Source organism: Mirounga leonina, unplaced genomic scaffold, assembly GCF_011800145.1.
Source record: "Mirounga leonina isolate KUSES-001 unplaced genomic scaffold, KU_Mleo_1.0 Mir_169, whole genome shotgun sequence".
Classification (NCBI taxonomy): Eukaryota; Metazoa; Chordata; class Mammalia; order Carnivora; family Phocidae; genus Mirounga; species Mirounga leonina.
In genome coordinates, this window is record NW_023270431.1 from 4,121,367 (window position 1) to 4,145,154 (window position 23,788).

General features: G+C 35.7%; 1 protein-coding gene across 4 annotated transcripts in view; it reads left to right on the plus strand.

Annotated features, from left to right (window-relative positions):
• Nucleotides 1-23,788, plus strand: part of ROBO2 (roundabout guidance receptor 2) — a 586,782-nt gene that overhangs the window by 393,139 nt on the left and 169,855 nt on the right. For all 4 annotated transcript variants that reach the window (XM_035015144.1, XM_035015145.1, XM_035015146.1 and 1 more), the window contains exons 3-4: nt 19,113-19,270; nt 22,074-22,194. In XM_035015144.1, the coding sequence (XP_034871035.1) occupies nt 19,113-19,270; nt 22,074-22,194 (279 nt within the window). The remainder of the gene's footprint in view (nt 1-19,112; nt 19,271-22,073; nt 22,195-23,788) is intronic.

A 23,788-nucleotide genomic window follows, 5' to 3' on the forward strand; every position in this document is an offset into this window, starting at 1 on the left:
CAGAGTTTAGTAAACAATGGTTTCTCCTGAACACTCAATTTTATGATAGATTCTTTAAGTTACAGTTTTAAAGGCTTTTTTTTTTTTTAATCTAAATTTCTAATCATATCCACTAACTGGAATTTATAATTTCACATTCACTGACTATACTTGCATGTTTCCATTACTGTTTTATTTATGGCATAGGGTGATGTAAGGGCTAAAAGAATTGGAAATAATCTGATCCCTCAATTTGCAGATACTAATTGAGCTTCAGTAATTTGAGATTTTTTGCCATTGTCAAATAGCTATATAATAAAGTATATAAAATTTAGTTAATACTTCTGATTATTTTTGAAAATTATAAAATGTCTCCTCTTTTTTAACCATGGTTTCCATTAGACTCCTAGATCGTTCAGGACAGAAACTATATTTATTAACTGTTATTTTCCAGTTTGTTATTTGAACAATCATTTGATTAATTTACATTAATTAACTACCCAAATCAAAGGCAATAACAAGTTGACCTTTTTATAATGTAAGCTTCTAGGAAGAAAAGTGAGGATGAATCACTAGGAGATTGCAATATTTCTGAAGTGTTTCAGGTGTCTCCAAATGCATGCCCTTTCTGTTGTTCCTTCTGTTAAACCAGCACATTTGTTCTCACCCCTTAGTCTCATCAGTGATTAGACCTGGATTAACCAGATACCCTCATTGGAATTTAAACAATAGAACTTGTGTGTAGCTTTATTTGAGATTGGCATCTCCCTCAAAATTTTCTTACCCTGAGTGTTTCTTTGACACCATTCCCTTGAATAGTTTGTCCATTTAGAGCACAATATCTGTTATTGCATTCCTTTTTTTTAACATTTATTCTGGTCATTGTTGTTTATTTTGATTGTTACTCTGTTGTTATCAGACAAACATGGTTGTGTTTGGGGGAAAACAAAGATGAGTGTTCAGTTTAATTTCTCTGTTTTTGCATTTTCTGGTATCCTGCTTTGCTAAATGTAGCAGTCTCTAGCCGGCCGCATCAATTTCTATACATTTCCCACTATCATTACATTGGTCATGCACTTACGCTGAACCCCAGACTCCTTTGCAATCAGAACTCTCCTGATTGCATACCAGGTTTTATATTCAGGAACCTTTTCATTTAGTCATTACTTATACTAATATATCTTGAGGCAGAAAGATGGAAATATTTATATTAATCTTCTACACAGCAAAAATTTATTTCGATACTGGCATCATCCAGACAGACATTTATTATTAATCCATGGTGTATCTAGCTCACCTATAACATTTCACATGTTGTTGGAAGGTTGTCCTTTTAATATGTCTTTGATATTCTTCTAAGTTCATAAGAAGCCATTGTGTACCCTTAAAAATTTCTCGAATTATTGTTTTTCATTATAGCTAATTTTATCTAATTGTCTATTCTTTTTTTTCCTCCCCTTCTGATTATTTGGTTATTATTTGTTTATGACCATTCGTTTGCCATGGAAGTTGACGTGCTGCTAATTAAGTTTGTTGGGACGCCATCTGAATCATCATGGTTTGGACAAGTTAGCTTTGCCTTGTAGTGCACTCATTCCTACACCCAGGCTGTACCTGTAATTTAGTCTGCGTTCCCCAGGTGTATAGCTTAATACCAGAAAGATGGCAAGGGGAATTGCTTGAGTAGTTTACTGTTGCTGATTAAAGTCATTTTTTTGTTTTTGTTTTTATTTTTAATTCTATGGCTTGTAACTTCAAAAGGTAAAATTATCATGGGATAATAAATAGAAGAATGAAACTATAATGCTGACTCCAAAGCAACCAGTTTAACTGAATTTAAAACAAATAGAATTGCTGTTATAATTATCAAAGCTTGAATATTGTTTGATTAATGACAAGAACCTTTTTTCACACATTTGAGGAGATAACACAGATTCATTAAATAAACTTAAAAAAATGTTTGAGCAGTTCCAATCATTAATGAAAAATCCTTTTTTAAGTTACACTAACTAGGGGAAAATGAATAGAAACATTCAAAGTGTGACACTTAAAAAAAAACACTTCATAGAAGCTGATATTGGCTATCAGCTAGAAAAAAACAACAATGTTAAAAACTATGAAATAGTTCTTGTTTGTACAGTGAACTTTTTCATAGTTTGATGCAGCAAGCGAATGAAACGAATCATTGAATATCTAACACTAAGAGCAAACAGGAGTTGCTGTCTTTAGACTTGAAGCATAATTGTTTATGTTTTGTTGGCGGTGCAAGAAACCTCAAGGGTTGGCTCTGCTTCAAAGAAAAGGATCTTCGCTTGGTGGAGAGGAGGTAGGGGACAGTCTTGGAAGTGATGGGCAAACATTCATGTGAAAATATGATGTTTTAATAAAAGCTGAAATATACAACGTGCTGAGATTTGTATGCAAGACTTTCATTCTGTTCCAATTAAATATCGAGTACAGAAGCGAGACATTCAGTGGCAAAACTAAAATGAAAAGAAAACAAACAGACTTCTTTTCATCCCGATGTGCCTAGGCGACAGTCCAAGTAGAGATCTTAGGCACCATATGCTGCCCTCCCTATGGGGATGAGGTTTTAAACTTCACTGAAATGACTGGGCTTGTCTGATTCTGCCAGATCCTTTTTGCCTCATTTCGACATAGCCTGGCTCTTCCCGGAAGCATGTGCTCTCAGAAGACTCAACATGAATTGTCAGAAGGAAGGCTCAGTGAGGCCAGTGTCTTTTCCTGTCATTCAGGTCCCGTTGTCTAACACAACTCAGGGTCACAATCTAAATATGGCGATAGGAGGCACCTCCAGGGAGTCTGCATTTAAGCACCGATTTTCATGGCTCACGTTACACATCTTCCCTCTGTCTCAAGAGTGCTGAAGGATTATTTGTTGCTTTTCAGATAACCCTTAGTTCTTGCCCCCACATGGAGTAGAGATTATACTCTTCCTCCAGCCCTTTTAAAGTCCAGCTCACCCAGCTTTGCCATGTGTGAGCAATCTGCAGGCACTATTAGCCCTGCTTGAGTAGCTCTTGATAACACTCTCTAGGAAGTCAATTAAAGATGTCAGGGGGTGTACTGGCCTGCTTTTCTTTTACTAATAGGCATTTGGAGAGTGGAAGATGGGCTGTCAGGAATAGGTGATTTTGGGTTCTCTAGGAACTAAGGCTCCTGATTTGTTTTGTTTTTTCCTCTCACTAGTTCAATTTGTGTGTGTGTGTGATCTTGAAATAAATGATCTATTTTAATCTTTAATCAGCAATAGTTATATAATTTTGAGGATCAGGTACCCAATTTGGTAAATAATGAAATCATGTGTTCAGTAGTTAAAAATGTGACAAGAGAAATGTCATAAATTTGAGCATAATGAAAGTCTGTATAAAGAAGCTAATTTTTGCGTTAAAATATCTACATTTAAACTAAAACTAAGTGATCGTTCACTAAGAATTAGGCATAAAAATTGCTTGGTGTTATCGTAGTCATTTTTTGCATCTACTTGCTACACATTGCCCCTTCTTTTGCTAAAAGTCTCGACCCACTTGTTCTATGTGTTTTTACTAAGAAATACTACCCAAAATGTAAATGATTTTTTTTCTTAACGTAAAGCAAAATTAAAGTGCCACAACTTTTCATCTAAACAAATTAGTGTAAATATTTAAACTGATTATTTAGGTCCAATGAATATTAGTTGCTTATGCAATATATTATTCAATATTACTTATTAAATATTACATTATTAAATTAGTGTGATAATAGAGAAATTTCCATTCTATTGTGTGTTACCTACAATTTTGTTACATACCTATGAACTTAATCAAGAGAATTATCACTGTGGGGAGATATGTACTTGTGAATATATAATTTTAAACATCTCTGTCTGATTATGCAAAGCCATGATAATGAATGAACATTCCTCTTTGCCAGGTATGTGCTAAATGCCAAAAAATCTTTCACTTAATCCTCACTGCCACCCTGGATGATGGCCACCATTATTCCCATTTCACAGATGAAGAAGCAGAAGCTTAGAAAGGGGAAATAACTTGTCCTAAATTCCATAGCTAATAAGTAATGATCCCAGGATTCAAATTGAATGATTTTCTTCACCAAAACCTGTGAGCTACCAGGGCCTACCCTGCAGAGGGCAAGGAATAGTTGGAGATGCAAAATTCTGGCTGTACTTGTCGTTGCAAAAATTATAACCTCATAGTGATTATATCAGTCTGAAAAGTGAACGATCTGAGATGCCTACATATATTGTCCAATATTCAGTGAAAAATAAATGAGAAAAGAGAAAAGATTGAAGCTGAGTAAATGTTTACTTTTGCTGAAAGAAGAGATTGACTTACATATTAACAAAAAAAAAAAAAAAAGAAGAAGAAGAAGGAAAGAAAAGAAAAAAGAAAGAAAGGAAGTCCCTAATCCTGAGGGCTTGAGCACACCCTTAGAAAAGCTGCAATAGTTCTTTATACAGAAAGACAGCAGTGTCATACTGATCAGCAATTCACTTACCATTAGCTTTTGTTCTTCAGAAAAAAGCAATTGTAGAAAATCAAGTTTGTATTAGAGATTTATTCAAAGAATCAAGTTTCATCATGAATTTTGAATTAAAAATAGATTTAGCCTAGTGTTTGAAATCACCATCTCACAGCATGATATAATAACTGATTATAATGAAGATCTTAGTTACCAAGTTATTTTTAGTATATTTAATAATTAGGTTCAGGAATTATGAATTATGTCTGTTATGCCTAAGTTTCCACTACAGTAATCTTAAAGTATAGGATCCAGAATAAAAACAGAAGATTTATTTTCAAATCCTGGCTTCTCCATTTATTAACTGGATGAAGTTGGCATTTTGGAATTGCTGTCTTTTCATACATAAACCAACCTATTTCCCCAGGTCATCATGAGGTTTCCACTCACCTTCTAGGCAGGACATCTTGACAGTTATTAGGTTTTAATTTATCTCACCCTTCCAGAAAACTGAAATATTTTAAAATAAACATTCAGAACATGATCTTGAAAAGTTTATAAATGTGGGGAGATCATTCCACAATAACCTCTTTCAAAGCATACTGTATCATTTACCAAAATAAAGAACAAGAAACTCTCTATACATTTATTGAGTAAAATCATTAAATCAACTTAGGAAACTTTTTACTAAAGATGTATATGTAATAATCAACTATATCTAGTTTAGCTGATGACAAGAATTGAATTCTTCACCCATCTATTCGTTCAATAAATATTTACTCTCCTACTGAAGGCAGATAGATAACAAAAAAAAAAAAAAAGCAAGCTATAATAATTTTACATAGTGATATGTGATATGCAGGGGGAAAAATACCAGAGAGATGTGATATGTGTGATATTGTTTCTTGTTTAGATTGGGTCATCATAAAAGGGGAACCCAAAGATTTGAATGTAAACTGAGATTTGATGGACAAAAAGAGGAGACCTAAAAGGAAATTCTAGGGGAAGAAAATGTCACAGTGAGTAGTGTAGGAATAGGACCTAAAGAAGTTATTTGCCTTGCTAGAAGAAGAGAAGGACCAAGCTCATTGGGGGAGAATGGGGTAAGAGGCAAGGGTAGTGGAAGATGAGAGCCAGACCCCAAGATGTTTTGTAGGCCAGAGTAAGGATTTTGGATTTTGTTTGTTTGTTTGTTTGCTTGATTTTTGTAAATGTGATGAATCCTCTGGATAATTTTAAGCAGAGGGATGACAAGATTTGTCTTATAATTTTAATGATATTACTCTGCCGTGTGGAGAACTGACTGTAAGAGGGGCAAGACTAAAGTAATATTGTTAAGAGTCAGCTTCACTATTCCTGGTGAGATGATAGTGACTCAGACCAAATGACAGCAGTGGAGGTAAAGAAAATTGATTCTGAGGACGTTTCAGTGATTAAGGTCTTACTGATGGACAGCATAGTGTGTGAGAAATGGGGGAAAATTAATAACTTCTTGAGCAATTTGTATATGGCAATACCATATACAAAGACACTGATGATTGGGGAGAGGAAGATTTGTGTGACAAAAATCAAGAATTCCATTTTGGTCACATTAAATTCAAGACATCACTCAAGTGGTGATGTTAAACAAGCAAGTCTGGAGCTCCAGGGGGCTCAAGGCTGGAGGCATTCACTTTAGAGTCATCAGCATCAGGCAGGACTAGCAGAGGTTAACTTGGAAGAATGTGTGTCTGAGGATACTCCATTTTTGAGTGATATTGACTATGCTTTAAGAACAGAAAGTTTCTGGCAAAGTACATGCAAGAGTAAATGGCTAGTGGGAGGAAAATTAGGAGAGTATCTTAGAATACACGATAGGAAATATACATTACAATTAGATATATTTTAGATATATTTAATAGTAATGATTTTATCATGTCAGATTTGGAAGAGAATACAAAAAAAATCACATATATGAATTTTCCACATCTTAACTCTCAGCAATAATAATCAAGTATTTACTCTGGCTAAGCTACTATGGGAGAGAAACATGAAATGATTGCATCTGCATTGGAGATATAGCTAATTTCCAATGTAATTTCTACCTGACTTTCCATTTTTACAAAGCACTGACATATCTAGTGAAGGCAATTAATTGCAGCATTTGATTAAGCCATCCACTATTGTATGGAAATCCTATTCTACCTAAACATTATAAACATTGAAAAAGAAAGAAACTACGTTTACATATTTTAGTATTATTTCAAGTGATTTTCTATCTCTATTATGGCCACTTTTTCTAAATGAAAAAGAACAACCAGAATTTTGCAGTAACAAAGTCATTTTTAAAGAATGCTTTTTTAAATTATTGGGCTGCTTAATATTTGAAGACTACTGAAAATATACAGTGCACCTTTGTATTATGCAAATATATTCAATTCTGAAAACAATTAAATGATAATAAAGCATTCTCTTTTTCTTTACCTCATATTACAATAATAAAGTTGTTACCTCTGTGTGTTTTAAAGAGTTTTAACTAACATTTTAATGAGCTGACATTATCATAAACCTAAGGATTAGACAAAATTGAATTTACTGGTATAGAGAAAGTTTCCTCAAGAGTTAATTATATTAAGATGGAATATAATTCATTTTATGATATACCACCAACTATCATCCTATAAGAAAAATTATATTAAAGATTGAATAATATCATTATACTTAATCTGTACATACATGTATTTTGTTTCCTCACTTTTAAAATAAAAAGCTAGGGGCTCCTGGGTGGCCCAATTGGTTAAGCCTCTGACTCTTAAATTTTGGCTCAGGTCGTGATCTCATGGGTTGTGGGATTGAGCCCCGAGTTGGGTTCCCAGCTCAGTGGAGAATCTGCTTGAGGTTCTCTCCCTCTGCCTTCCCCAACATGTGCCCTCTCTCTCTCTCTCTTTCTCTAGTAAATAAATAAATCTTTAAAATAAAATAAAAAGCTAATGATATTTTTATATATTCAAATTATATGAAATATAAAAGGCATAGACGTATCAAAGATAATAAACCAAAATCTTTATAAAGCTGAACATTTTTTTTTAACATTTACAATAAAGAAAACTACATGAAGGGGCACCTGGGTGGTGCAGTTAGTTAAATGTCCATCTCTTTTTAGGCTTAGGTCAGCTCAGGTTGTGATCTCAGGGGGCTGAGATGAAGCCCCAAATCAGGCTCCACGCTCAGTGGGTAGTCTGCTTGAGTTTCTCTCTCCCTCTACCTCTGCCTCTCCTGATTGTGCTCTTTCTGTCTCTAAAATAAATAAATCTTAAAAAAAAAGAAGAAGAAAGAAAACTCCATGAAGAACCTTCAAATGGAGATAAGTTTTTATTTTTTAAAGGAAGAATCATTTATAATTTTCTTGATTCACATATTTAAAGTGGGTTTATAGATCCACAATTTACAATTTGAAAAGTTGAAGAACTTTTTTCTAAGTAAATGATATTTTGGCTTTTAAGCACTCTGTGAAGACAGTTAATATGTGATGGTGTCAAGCCTCTCTCAACTAGAGCAGAGTCAGCACTACTTACTCCTTCCTCCGTAACTTCCTTGCTTTTTATCCAGTCCTCTATACAGGCACTAAGAGGCCTAGGTCTGGATCAAAATGTTGTCATCTTTCTCAGTTTCGTATCTCTTATATGAAGCTGATAGTAGGGCTTCAATTAACCTTCCATGAAAAGAAGAGACCTTCTCAACATTCAAGTCTTCTGAATTTTTATTCTATCTTAGAAAAGAGATAATTAATCAAATTATATATTTTGATCTCTAAGGTCAGCCTTATAATCATCCTACAGATATTCTGTTGACATTTATGTTCCAAACTGCCATTCTTCTATAAACTTGGACTTTATGTCTCTAAGTGACTCTTGGGAAAAGCCAGGTTTCCATACCCTCTTTACAACTCTGTTGAATCCAGTTGGGACAGAGCATATACTTTGAAAACACACATAGTCGATTTTATTTTTATTCATAAGTTGTTAAATATAAATATTAATAAATTACTACATTAACAATGTTGTAAAATCAAAAAGTATAAGGTGGATATAGTGAAATCTTCCCCTTCTATCTTTTACTTCCCAGTTTTTTTTCTCTGCAAAGGCGTTTGTTATTATTAGTTTCTTAGGTGTTCTTCCAGAGATCGCTTTATAGGCATGCAAGCACATTCCAGAATGTTTCTGTTCTTTTTGTAATTAATTAGAGCATACGCTGCATATTCCAAACCCAACTCTGAAGTTGGCTCCTCTAAAATGCCTTCCTTGTTGAATGCAATGTTGCTCTCCTTTGGACTTTAATGTATTTTCAATGTACCTCTCAATGTAGTTACTGCATGCTTTTATTTTCTTTCTTTCAGATTGTAAATTTTGAGTTATATATAAATCTCTTTAGCTCCCTGAAGTCAAGATCTCGGCTTAAAATATCTTGTACTCCTCAATGTGTTGCACAGCACCTTGCAACAATAAAATATGCGTACATACTTATCAAATTAAAAAGAAGTGATGGGAGCCTGGCTGGCTCTGTTGTTGGAGCATGTGACTCTTGATCACAGGATTGTGAGTTCAAGCTCCACGTTGGGTGTAGAGATTACTTAAAAATTAAAAAAAAAAAGTGACTGATTTGGAAAACTCTTCTGTTAAACAAAAGATATAGTTATAACTAGAACTGATTGGAAAGTGAAGAATCTCTAATTTATCTGGTATCATTTGAACAAAGCAAAATTAAATGTTATGTTAAAATCACCTTTTAAAAATGAACTGGGTAAAACTTACTGGGCAAATGTGAACTTTTCAGTTGGGAGGAATCAATGACATTTTATTGTCCTGTTAATGCGTTATAACATAACATAAATACCTAAATATATTTGATTTTGGATTATACTATTATATTTAAATCCAATTGCAAGATCCTTTTTATTTACCAGTATTTCTAATTCCCAGTAGCAATAATAATTCTCACTTATGAGGTCCTTCCATTATGTCTCAGTGTGTTTACAAAGACCACTTTTTTTAATTCTTCATAACAATCCAAAGACATAAGCTTTATTATCTCCATTTTACAGATGAAGAAACTCAGAGATTGTATAAGACCATCCAGTTAGTAAATTAGCAGAACTGAGATTCAAACCCGGGCCGCTGACTAAATCCATTATTTTAACCACAATGCCGTATTGCCTCCTTGCCAAATAGTGGTCGTTTCAGAAGCATAAATCAAATGCCAGTTCCAGGTCCTACGAAAGCAACTGGGCAAATGGTGGAGAGGAAGTAGGATATTCAGAATAGTTATAAATTTGACTGCCCATTGACAGCATCAAGAATTGTTTATAATTTTACCATTTATAGACAGTTTTGGGGAAGAGTGGAGTAAAGCAGTTGATATTTGGTGCATGAAAATGACCAAAGTTTAAGATTATAATAATTTGTTAATTTTAATCATCTGGTATCACAAATAGCCTTAAGACAAAATAATGAAGCTTTGATAGACTCTTTGATAACTCTTACTTATCAAGTTTTGGTACCCTCTCAGGTAGAGAAGCTAAAACAATCACATGCAACAAGGTAGTTATTTCTGGGTAGGGAGTTGGCACCTCTCCAGCAGGAAGTGGCTCTGTTTATTCTTTGTCCTAATTTGGGAATGAAAATGTACTGAGTCCCTGTCCTCACAATAACAGTGGAACCCAGAAATAAAAATATAGCCAGAGACTCAGAAAATAATTTGATTTATTCCCTTCTTGCTGAACATGGCCAAGGTTGGCCTGTGGCTAGCCAAGGTTGACTCCAGGTTATGTCAGAGGAAGAGAGGGATTTTTTAAAAACCTCCATGCTTAAGATGACATCTTTTTTTTTTTTTAAGATTTTATTTATTTGTTTGACAGAGAGAGACAGCAAGAGAGGGATCACAAACAAAGGGAGTGGGAGAGGGAGAAACAGGCTTCCCATGGAGCAGGGAGTCCGATGCAGAGCCCGATGCGGAGCTCGATCCCAAGACCCTGAGATCATGACCTGAGCCAAAGGCAGACACTTAATGACTGAGCCACCCAGGTGCCCCATTAAGATGACATCTTTCCAGTTTCATATAAGATATGAAGTTTTGATTAAAGTATACATGAATGTTTAAATATTTAAACACTTTTCAGTAATACCCACAATAAATTTTTATCATGAGAACTCAGTATTACTTACACCTGAAAAGATATTCATTACTCGTTCTTTGGTATCACTTTGTTTTCATAGAGTGTATGGCAATGGGTGGAGTGGGGGTGGGTTGTGGACCTAGCATCAGGGATATGGGAAATTGTGTTTTTCATAGGTAAATAAAAATTGTTAAGCACATTGTCTTCCAGTTGTTGTCAGTGGTGTTATATGAGTTTTCTGAAATAATTTAAATGTGGTCTTTAGCACATTTGCATTCATAACAAGTGCTTGGATATGCTCCTTGCTTCCTCTTGTCCTTCTCAGCTGTCAAAACATGGTGATGCTTTTGAAGATTTATGGTAGATGGGTAATGAGATTACTGAATGTTAACTGCAGCATTCAGAATTCATTTGGTGGCAAAAGAAAAGAAGGTTACTGGGTCTTTGGGATAGAAGAGAGAGATGATAGAGCTTTTTTTAATCAGCCAATTTGAAAATAAATATGCCATATTCTGGATTAGGAAACATTTCAAGCTTTGTGTCATATAGTAATCAAATAGAACATTTCTAGGAGAATATAGGATGTCATATTACATCCATTTCAGCAAAATTCATGACAGCTTAGAATAATGACCATATTTTGTGGTGTGGACGTATGCAAATCTTAAAATATTGGATGGGGAAGATTGAAGAGTCCACAGGCTTGTGGGACATGATTTTTAAAAAATGTTCTCATTGTTGCATTAAAAATTTAAATAAGTCTCATGCTGTTAGTCTTTGGTCTATGTTCCTGTTATGTAAAAAAAGGAAAATAAACAGTGTGCTTTCAAAAGAGGTCATTTTTAAGTTTATGGATTATGGTGGGGCTCACAGGTATCCTCTAAATCAACCCTCTAACAGTTATGGTTATGAAATGTGTTGTCAAAATAGGCGACATGATGAAAATTGTGAAATCAGCAAAATTAAGTTGAAAGTCCATAGATGCATTATAATACATGTTCTTCTTATTCAGAGATTTCATTGAGTTTCAGGTAGAGGGGGAAAAAAGATAAAGCAACAGTAGTTTCGAAGTAACTGGCATTCTTGACAAGGAAGGTTGACCTTGACCTTCTTCTCCTTCCAACCCTCATTTCATCAGCAGGGGTGAGATTACTTTGAGACCCTGCCAATAGGTAATAAATAACACATAAATTCCAGGACACCCTTGCACTGTAGGGTGCCCTAATGTGTAATAATCCTTAGACTATTGAGTTTATAACTCATGACATCTGGCAGTTACTTGGCATTGTAATTCATGTTGATCATGCACATCAGAATACACCATGGGAGAGAAATATTGGAGCAATAACCCGTTGATACTAGGACAGGGTAGAATGACAGGAAGATGCTGTCGAGATTGAGTACCTCTGTGAACTACGCAGTGTTAGAATGCTGTAAAAGCTAATGCCTTCAGATAAGGACTAACAAGGCGGGAGGAGGGCATTAATCTATTGGGATCCAGAATAAAGCAGCACATTAATAATTACTTGATAGCTCTCTTTATTCCTTTATTCAAATTGACAGATGTAGCTATAAAGCAGTGATGAATCCTGAAGTTAGAATTTAAATATATACTTATGTTTATTTTAAATTTAAATGTACACTTAAATATATTGTGTTTAATTTTTTTTGCATATCTATATATATGATATTCAGTCCTCTCAAACTTCTATTTTCTTTGGTCTAATAGTGAGGGTTAAATGAAAAGGATGAGAAAGAGGGATGTGGAAGAAAAATGGGAAGTAAGGGCAAAAAAAGCATTGTGCAAAGCAGTTGTAACAAGCCTTCCTGATACCTAGGAGCGTAAGTGCTTTGGCTAAAGACTTGAGGCTCATGGGAGATGAACCAGATTGAAAAGCTAGAAGCAGACAGATGGCTATTTGTAATCATCCTGTAAATACAAATCCTGTAAAGATGTCATGATTATTTGTTTGTTTGTTTATACTCAAACCCAGATCTAGAGAAAGTAGGAGGCAGTATTATAAGGTTGAAAAATCTGGTATTTCCTCTTGTTACCATCTTTTCTCTTTTTTAAGTTTTATTTATTTAAGTAATCTCTACACCCAACGTGGGGCTTGAACTTGCTACCCTGAGATCACAAGTCACTCATTCCTCCAACTGAATCAGGAAGGCTCTTGTTACCATCTTGAGAAACGTTACTTAAATTTTTTTTTTTTTAATGCTAGCCTGTGTAGTTCTGTATTTTGAATTCAATGTGCCATTTTTTCCATTGCCCAGAGTTGTAGGCACCTCTGTAACCAAGACTAGAATTAGCCCTAAATGGGTCAGGTGCTAGAAAGAAGTTATTTGGGTAATAGAGCAGAATATTTTGAGGGTATTGAGAGGAGGTTTTTCTTCTGAATAGTGGAAGGCTTTGCCTTGAACATGTTTAGGCTAATACCTACTGTTCTAGACACCATCCTCCTCCTCGCATACTATATTTAGGCGCATCTCTAAGACACTCTCATTCCTTTGAGCTCTCTGTGATGCTGGAGACATTAATCCCACATGAACAATTTTGTGGATGAAGGCACTTTAAGGAAGAAAAAAGAGGAGCTGATTAAACATTAATTAGCTCCAACCCACAACTTCCTCCTAAGCTAACGGATAGAGTATGCAGATCCCTGTCAAATATCAGATGCTAGGCTTTGCCAAAAATAGGACTTCCAAGTGTTGAAGGTATGCCAACTGCCGGCTCCTTAACTCAAACCAAAGGAAATGAATACCAGAGACAGGTCTCGGAGTCTGCCGTGGTCAGATGTCACCAGTTTGCGGTGCCACATGCGATCCAAGAGTTTATGAATGATCTCAACACTCAGTCCCCAAGGAGAACATATGAATTACAGAGGTTATGGATACAAATTACAGAGAGCAAGACGTTTCCATGCAATTTCTAAGAATCCTTCAGCAAGTTTTAAACATTAATGGAAAACATTAAGAAAGACTTGGCACTCTGAGCAGGCCTTCAAATTACATTGCTGGTGAGGACAGAACAGGACTACAAAAAAAAAAAAAAAAAAGGATTCAAGAATAAAGGCTTAGCTAAGAAATCTGGAGTGGGTGCTTCCTCTTGTGAATTGTGTGTTGGTGTGTTTTATTCCCTGCAGAATACCAGGCTTCCCGAAATGCTATGACTTGAAAATGAACAAGTCACAGGGCATCCTTGTTTATTCAGCATGCTCCAATTCATATCATTGGTTTATCTGGATCATTTGCTGAGTGAATTTGCTTGCACCGTGAGTCGTAGTAGAGATGGGGGGCGAGAGCGGCTCATTTTGGAATTGTTAGGATGCTTCAGAGGTGCCAAAGTGTCAGCATGCACAGCGGTAGCAGGATGTCTCCCCACTGAGTTCTTTCTTTCTCGTTCCCCTTCTGTGCAGAAGAAACCACTTACAACTTGTCCCCTAAATATCAGATTTTATCATCTATTTGGCTGGTGGCAAGTCTGTCCATTCCGCCCCTATTTTGTTTGAATGTACCAAATATAATAAGATAGTTTGTTGTGAATGATGATTCCTCTTTTGATTTATTTGGTCTTTCCATCATTGAAACTTCAGAAAAATACAGAATTATTACAGCTTGTCAGTGGGGAGCTTTTAGTTGAAAGGGGAAACTCAATTTAAACTGTTCTAAGTATGAAAAAAAAAACTTATTTAGATCATATAACTAGAAAGTCCAGATTTAGCACAGTCTTCAAGATTTATTCGTCCAGATAGGTCATCAAGAGCCCAGATTTTTTTCAAGTGCATGGTCTCAGTTTCATCCTAAGGCTAGAGCTCCCCCTGGGGTAACAGCGTGGCGGTCAACAGCAGTCATGCAGTACAGCAGGAAGAGACAGTGTTCTCTCCTCAGAAGTAGCATAGAAGACCTGAGCTTCAGGCTGGTTGGCCTTACACCTGCTCTTTCCCCATGGTGTTAGATGGTGGTGATGCTGGTGGCAGTAGGGAGAGGGAAACAATACATACCAGCTGTAGGAATGGCCATTGCATCGTTTCTAGTCCATTAGAATGCCGACAGTGTAATTTGATCTAACAGTTTTACTGGTTGGCATAAATCTGCTGTGTAATTGACTGATTGAGTTCTGACCCTCTTGAACTGCCTGGATTTTATTTTAGAAATGTATGAGCTTGTAGTTAGGCATGCTATCCCTTAAATCCAACCAACTTAAATGGTACTTCATAATTGACATTTTAAAATCAAATTAAAACGTGGCTTCAAAACAAAACAAAACAAAATGCTGTGGTTTATTTGATATGAGAAAAAGACTGCAACACACCTCTTGAAGAGGAGTTCATCACTTCCGTCAACCAATCAAGGACATTCAATGAGGTCTTCTCATGTCCTTCAAGATGGGAGCCCATTAGAGGGTCACCCAGTCCAGTGGGAGCGTAGAAGGATAAACTTCTCAGACGACTAAGTCTGAAGCTGACACTGAAGGAATGGGATGCATCTGAAGGAAGACATAGGAAAAAGTAAGGAAACAAAGGGGAATCTGGGAGAGATTTCTAAGCAGAAAGACCACCAAATGCTAGTGTACATTGATAATTAGATGTTCCTCTATATGTTTTCGACTGAGAGGTCTTGAGCCACACGTCTCTGACAGCTCGTGGGCACCTACAGAGAGAAACCCTGCCAGCAAAGAAGCCTTGTTATCAGTGTCGCTCTGAGTTGCTATCAGCTTCAACTGCTGCTAACAGTGTTTTTAATTATAATTTCCTTTTAGCTTACCTTTCTCATGATCGATTTAGTTTGTCATGGATGGTATTCTTTATCCAATAGTGTGTATGACTACTTTTATCAGTAGTATTTTTAGTCTCTATATTTCTAATAACTACTCTGAAGCATGTGTACCTTGTAATTCAGAAATACATCTTTGGTCTCTTAATTATGTAGCCTCATCTCACTATTCCTGCTAATCTAACTTAATAAACTAACATGGAAATGTCTGAGTAATGATTTGCCTTGTCTTTGTTGGCAAAATATAAAATAAAAATGTAAAAAATATAAAATATAAAATATTTTATAAAATACATAAAGATGTAAAACATGAAATATCTGTTTTTAAAATTCTTGAGGACTGTTGATTTGGGACAGAAGGGAGAGGAGTTGGAGGTGAAAGAAGATGGTATTATGAGGAGACAGGAATCAGAGATGTAAGGTCTAAAGGCACAACTAGATCTAAAACTCTTATAGGGCATTATATTAGTTTACTATTGCTGTGTAACAAACTACAAGACTCCGTGACTTAAAATAACAAACATTTATTCTCTGTCTGTGGATCAGGAACCCAGATAAGAGTTAAGTTAGTCACCTGCCATAGGATCTCTCATAAGGCTGCAGTCAAGGTGTTGGTCAGGGCTGTGGTATCATGTGAAGGCTCAGTTGGGAAAGTTTCTGCTCTCAAGCCTATGTGGTTGTTGGCAGGATTTGGGTCCACAAGGAAATGCTATATCAAAAGGGTATACCTGTTATATATATATATATTTTTTTTTTCTGAAAGCATAACTTACCACTGCCCTCTAAGCTTTTATCATTGTAACCAGATTCTTTTCTCGGTTAATCAGGTTGATTTCTTTTCACTCTACTTAAAGACCTGTTTGGAGCTTTAGTTACACATTACACATATTGCTGCGTACCCTTGCTTTGGCTTACTCGTCAAGCCACATCAAAAATGTTGCTCTCAATTCTTTCTACAATAGGGGCTCAGGAGAAAAAAAAATACAGACTTAATTTGGACTTGCCTTGCTTTTCTACATTTACAAGACCATTTTACTTCCCTTCATCCAAAATGCATGAATTCTTTACTATAGGGAATACTTTGTTTTCTTTATCACCTGCAATAAAGTATAGGGCAAAATCCAAGACAGAAATGAAAAATTAGCACAAAAATGGGAAACAATAGATATTATTTCATTTTATTTTGCTTATATTAAGGAATGGATCTACAAACCTCAGAAACATGTAAGCAAATATCAGAACATACCTATCCTTTTTTACAGTTTGAAAAGAGTAAAAATGGCTTTACTTTTTGCTAAGAGTAAGTTTTCGGTCTTCTGTGCTAGGACCTGATGAAAAGGATGTATTCCCCTTGACTGTTTTCTTTGAGAGAAAGAAGAAACCCATTTTATTACCTCAAAGACTTAGGGTAAAAGAAATGGTATCACTAAGCAAAAAAATGAATTAACTAAATGCTATACAAACCCCAAAGAGCATTTTCCCTGTTGAAGAGGGTACAGTACCAATTATACTATTATCTCACCCTACTCTCTGGGTGAATAGTCTGAAAGCCTAAAATTACAGTTGATGTTAGATTTCTTGGCTTCATTTGCAAATTGGAGTCATTTTCTTTTTTGTGAATGCCATAAACACATGTTATATTGTTTAAGAGGAGCAGTCCTTAGTTTGTTATGATATTTTTCTCCTTTTTGTCCTCCGTGTCAAAGGACCTTTAATTTTTTTTTTTTCCTTAATTTGGCTTGTTGCAAATTGATGAAACACTGTTTCTGAATGATTTGCAATGGCCTTAAGTACCTTTTTGGCATGTCATTTGTTAAGAGACCAGTTCTAGAGAAGGTCCTTCAACTGGCCAGATGTGTCATTTTGGAACAGATTGAGGGCCTGCCAAAACACCATTTGTTGCCAGTTCCGGATATTGTTGGGGTGCTCACCACTCTGTTACCATATTTTTGCATGTCTTAACATTGCATAAATAGGCAGCTGTTCTGTATTTAGAATATAAATGAGTCACCAGCTTGCTTTCCCAGGAGGATTTACCTGCAAAAGGGAACCACAGTGTTAACCCCTTCCCATCCCCCTGCCTGCATGTCACATTTAAATGCACACTTCTCTGAGCCCATTCAGAAGCAAATCCTTATGCATATAAATCAAACCTCTCTTGCCAGTGAGACAAGAGAACCAAAAATGTGCAGTTCACCGTGCTAAAATGGAACACATTTCCTTAGCAGCAAAAGCAGTAAATTAGTCAGCTTATAAACTGAGAGTGAGCAATTTGTGCTGAGTTCTTTCTTACTGTTCCTTCAATAGGAGACGAGGTTCTCTAATCTCAGAAAGGCCGTGACTTCATTAAGATGGAAACCCCTGTTAAAGGATGTGTTGCAAGAGACAAGAGAAGAAAAGCCCTAGAAGTCACTCAGTTGTCTCTCTGGAGCTATTTTCAGGCCAGGGAATTTTTATTTATTTGGAGAATGACAATTAACCTAGAGACTTCGCCCAACAAAGGAGCAGAGTGCTGAAGTAGGTCTCACTATAGGACATCAAAGGCAGTTGGTGTGACCCAATCCACATTTGTAGCAGATGATTCACATAACAGGCTAGCAGAAGCTACCTAATTTTGATTTCAAACAGCTTAACCAATTTATGTATAAACATACATATAAGACACTGTATGTGCATGTGTGTGTGTTTTCCCTTCGATACACTTAGGAAATAAAGTTGTCAGTGTTGGAATACAAAGGAATAAGAAAGTCAAGGCAGTTAGAAAAGGCAGAGGCAGTTGAGGTATATGGTATAAGCCTGGTCTCAACTACTTTTTTTGACTGTTTCCCCTAAAATAGTTTATTTGCTAAAGAAACCCAGCATTCTGCAATCTGATAGGGCCAAGTCATTTCTCCAGGCTTTTCATCTTGCCAGCCAAAGAAAAGCACACACAGATAGATAGGTGACATTTGGAGAGCCAGGCATGCCAGATTTTCGGAGGTTACAATGGAGGTCCAACCTGCTGTTCTCCTAATGAAAGGAGGGGAAATTCAGACTGGCCAAACTGCTATAAGGAATATCTCTGCTCTGAATGTCACGCTGCCCAGATGTCGCTTGGCAGGTGGAGATGCACGGAGAATGAAAATGTAGCCCTGTGTATGTGGGTGTTAGTGCATTGCAGGGTGAACAATGAGTCCATCTTCTGAAGTGTAATGAAAACAGTGTGGATCTTGTCTATATTCATGTCATGAGAAAGGGCGTTCTCAAAGAGTCCTCACCCCATTTCCCCTCCCAGACTGATATGCATACGTGCTCACAGACCATGTGCACATGACTTGTTTTGGGGTTTTAAGTATGACTTGATGATTTATTTAGTGTTTTTATATACATATTATGCATATACACATTATGCTTTTTCTTTATAGAAAATGGGATCATACTGCATAAACAATTTTGTACCTTGAGTATTAAATCTCAAAACTATATCATGAGTATTTCTTATTTTCCTTAGGCTTTTGTTATATTTTAAAGCAGATTTTATAGCAAAGATACATACATCCTACAGTCAGCCATTTCCCTGTTGAACATTTAGGTTGGCCCTAGAATGTTTTAAGACGGGCACGGCTATGTTTCTCAGTAAATATTTAATTTTTATTAGAACAAATTAAGTAAGACGTGAAGTTACGTTTTGCCAGAGAAAGCTAAAGTTACTGTCATTGAGTTTTCTTTCACTGTTTTCCTTTAGTGTTACGAGATGACTTCCGGCAAAATCCCACAGATGTTGTAGTGGCTGCTGGAGAGCCTGCGATCTTGGAGTGCCAGCCTCCCAGGGGACACCCAGAACCCACCATCTACTGGAAGAAAGACAAAGTTCGAATTGATGACAAGGAAGAAAGAATAAGTGTGAGTTAAATTAAAATTAATGCTTACAGAGATTGACTATCAAGTCTTCAAATGGATATATTTTATTGCTAATGAAATTGTAGACATGTACTGAATGCTAATGACCATTTACACTGCATTTGAAAGGACTGAGAAAAAAAAACCGAGAACTAAAACTTTAGGATGAGGCTTCAAAGACACAAAAATTATAGAAATCAAGTGTAGATGATATATTAATATTTGTACCAATCTGAATATGAAAAGATATGAATATGTAGATATATATGAATATGTAAAGATATATATATCTTTGCAGTACAAAGGTGACAAAGCTCTTTTTAACATCTCAAATGCATCTTTTGATTATGTAGTTTCACCTGAGTGATAAAGGGTAAATGATGGCTGTAAGCCATATTAACGAGAACATTTCTTTTAGCACTTATTTTCAAAATTATAAGAGAAAATAATGTGAGGTAATGAGTACTTCAAGCACCTTTTCCAGTTTTCAAATTTAATATTTATAACTAAAGTTTTTTACATGAATTCATTTAAAAGTTTAAGAGGTATAAAGTAAAATCAAAGTAAACGTGACTTTTTTGATTCTGCAGTTTAGCTCTTGTAGAAAAATAGTCTGCTTTCAAGGATATTGATGATTAGGTTCATCACTTGATTAATATCAAAATGAGACACCCAGAACATTGTAAAGAGGTAGAGAAGGGGAATGGCATATAATTATTTTATATTTTTAGAGGATCCACTCAAGGTTTGTTTGTGATGCTTATGGGAACCAGTTCACTGAAATAGTAGATAATGCTTCAAACTTCTGATGCTATTCTTAGTATAATTTTTATATTCAGTACAATTATTGAGAATAAATATATTTTACTTAAAATAATGTCTCATTTAACTGAACAAACGTGCCATTTCTATAAAAAGTCTATATAGTCTAGGGTCTATTATCTTTAAAAATATTTTATAATGAAGGTTTTTGTAATGTATGCATCGTGGTTACATCATAACCGGATAGGCCACATAAGAGCTCACAATATATATTCATGTGATTCTGGCTTGAACTCTCGACACCATGAGGAGCTACATTACCAGGGAGAATTTGGTTCTCAGTGGTCTGTGCTTGGATACCAAACATGAAAATATGCTCCTGGTGATAGAGTAAAATCACTGTTGAAGGCTTTCTAGTTCATGTTTGCATCATTTAATTTTCGCTTTATAACAAACCACCACAAAATACAATGACTTATAATAACCATTTTATTTAGACTATGATTCTGTGGGTAAGATGACAATTCTTTATTCTGGGCCAGCTTGGCTCATCTTTGCTAGGTTTTCTCATGCTTCTGTGGCCTGTTTAAAAGATGTGCTGGCAGCTGGATGATCTAGGGTAACCTTACATGTCTGGCCATTGACTTATACTCAGCTGGGCATCCTGGTTCTTCTCTTGGCCTCTAATTTTCCAGCAGACCAGCTCAGACTGGTTCCCATGGTGGTCTCAAGATTCCAGCAAGGAAAGACAAGTCTCAATTTGAGAACACTTTTCGTCTGCTGAAACATTGCTTTAGTTTCATTGGTCAAATCAAGTTATATTGCCAAACTCAGTTTCAGGGGGAGGAGAAATGGCCTCCATGGCCATTTTTATAACCTACAGTTTATTATACTCCACAGCACATAATTAAGAACAGGTTGGCAGTCTTTTCTTCCCATGTAAAAACAAAATTGAAAGTCCCTTTCTGGGACATGACAAGTTTCAGAGCCTGAAATATATCCATTGAGAACATACCTACATGGGTTTTCTTTGTCTATGAGATAAAAATTAACAGAGGAAACCAGCCCGTTCTTCTCTTCTATCTCTTTAAGAACATTCAGTCATTGTGATGTTAAGATTGTTGAATTACATAAATATAAAGAAAAAAAATTGGAAAAGAAGCCATGAGTTGGTGATACACATACTAAAAATCTAATTCTGCTTCAATATCCTCTTTAACAAATAGACATTTTAACATATTATTTGGTTTATTTGGTCAATAAATGCTTCTCACTTAAGAAACAATTAGGAAGCACCTAGTAGAAGCCAATGATTTACACCAACTCATACTCTCATCACTTAAAAAAAATATATTTTTATCCAACCTGCCCTCCTCTTCAAAAATTATCTCATACATAGAATCAAGGTGAGACAGATAATTAATGCTAAAAATTGAAATTTAAGCTCCATGAAGGCAGAGGTTTATTATTATTTGGTTTACTCCTGAATCTCAAACATCTAGAACACTGCCCAGCCCATAGAGGTACTCAGTAAATGCTTGTTGAATCCCTCTGTGTCAGTTCAGTTTCATTATAGTACCAAAAACGGTTATCTAGTGCTTCTTTCTGATAACAAATATCAATAGCAATTCATTCAACCTACTTCAGAGTGAAGACAACCACTAGGATTTGGTGTAAGCAGTCACAAATGTCAAAATAGGACCAGACAAGAAAGAGAAAGAATGCCCAAAAGCATTTTCTAGAAAGGGAATATGAAGGCTTATCCTGAGGGAGAAGTTAAGAGAAGAAAAAACACATGCAGATGCCAAAATAGGGGGAAAGTTTTGGTCTTAGACACTGAGCTATTTCCTTTAGGAAAAAAAAATGTTCTGCCTAAACATTCAAAATTATTTATTAGTCACCTTCTCTTTGCTGTTTATTTTACTTTGCATTTTCTTTCTCTCTTTTCTTTTCCTTTTTTTTTCTTTTTTCCCTTCCTCTTTTTTCTTTTTCTTTTCTTTTCTTTCTTCTTCTTCTTCTTTTTTTTTTTTTTTAATTTTAACAGATCCGTGGTGGAAAACTGATGATCTCCAATACCAGGAAAAGTGATGCAGGGATGTATACCTGTGTTGGCACCAATATGGTGGGAGAAAGAGACAGTGATCCAGCAGAGCTGACTGTCTTTGGTAAAACTCTCTTTTAAATTATAAATTGCTATTTATATATACTTTTCCTTTGATGTTAAATGTATTTGTTGATACTAAACACCAGGTCGTATAGGGGCAGGTTCTGATCACTTCTGGTGAGTAGTGAAGGACTAGATTTGCCTGTTTTTCTGGTTCTGTCTTTCAGATGAAATCTTCCATCTAAGGAAAATAGAACTTTTTAAACAATAATTCGTTTACTTTATTTGTATATATTTATAGGATTTGCCTTTCATCAGAATGTAAAAACTTGATCTTTCTCAAATTCTGTTTGCGATATTATATTTAAGATTTATTCACTGTGATATATTTATCAAGTATTTTTTATGTGCAAGACAGAGGATAAGTTTTTTGGTTTTCTTGTTTTATATTAGTGAAGTGCAAAGACATTTCACTTGTTTTCTACTTTAAAAAATTTCATATTGAAATATTTACAGTATAGCTTGTGATTTAAAGAACTAGCTAGCTGCATACACACATACACACACACGCAAATACATACACGTATTCAAAATTAAAAACAACAACAACAACAAATAAACTGTCTTGCTGATGTAGGCAGGCTGGGTCCAAGAACCCAGGGGAAGATCCCACAGGACCAACCAAGAGGGTCCTTGGCTTCACACAAGATAGAAATCAAACGTGAGCCAGAGAAAGTGAAAATAGAGTTTATTGAATAGTGTGAGTGACAGACAGAATAGCAGACAAAGTGTCTGAGAGACTCAGAAAGGAGAGAAGAATGAGTTTTGTTGTTGCTTATGGTTAGGGGTTTATATTAGAAAAGGGTATAGAGTATCTGTTCCTCCAGGAATCCAGGGTACGGTCAATCACATGCAAGTGTTGGGTGAACAATAGGTGTTATTCCATAAATGACCGAAGATAGGGGTATTGATGCCATTATCAGCCGAAGTTTGTTGGAAGCTAATACCCTGGAACATGTTTGGGATCTGACTCTCATTACATGTTGTCAGGTGTTTGGGGCCTAAGACAAAAACTCAGAGAATGATTAACCTTCTCGCTTCCCCCTTCAAGCGGGAACAGAGCTGCTTTGGCTTATTCAGAGGCAAAATATGGAACATGAGTAAATGGTGCCTCACAGAAAAACAGCAGAGATGGAGTGTTTCTAAAATGGAGCCCCTTCAACTTCCCTACTTCATTGCTATGATATTCATGTTTTTTTCAATTTAAGAGCCAAGGGACTCTTTATTGGCGTAATATGATTAATGGACTAAAACTTGATTAGATCTGGGGGTGCCTGGGTGGCAGTCAGTTGAGCGTCAGACTCTTGATATCAGCTCAGGTCTTGATCTCAGGAGTTCAAGCCCCACTTTGTGCTCCACACTGGGTATGGTGCCTACTTAAAAAAAAAAAAAAAAAAAAAAAACTTGATTAGATCTGTTTCAGAGAAATTGTGGAGAGAGCATTAGGAAGGAGAAAAGAGAGGATAATAAAGATGTCAGAGTAAAGAAAAAAGGAAAATACTATAAGGCAGCTGTGGAAAATTGAAAGAGAAATAAAGTGACAGAAAATTAGGGAAAATAGGGATCCTAAAGATATTGGAAAATGAAACATTCCT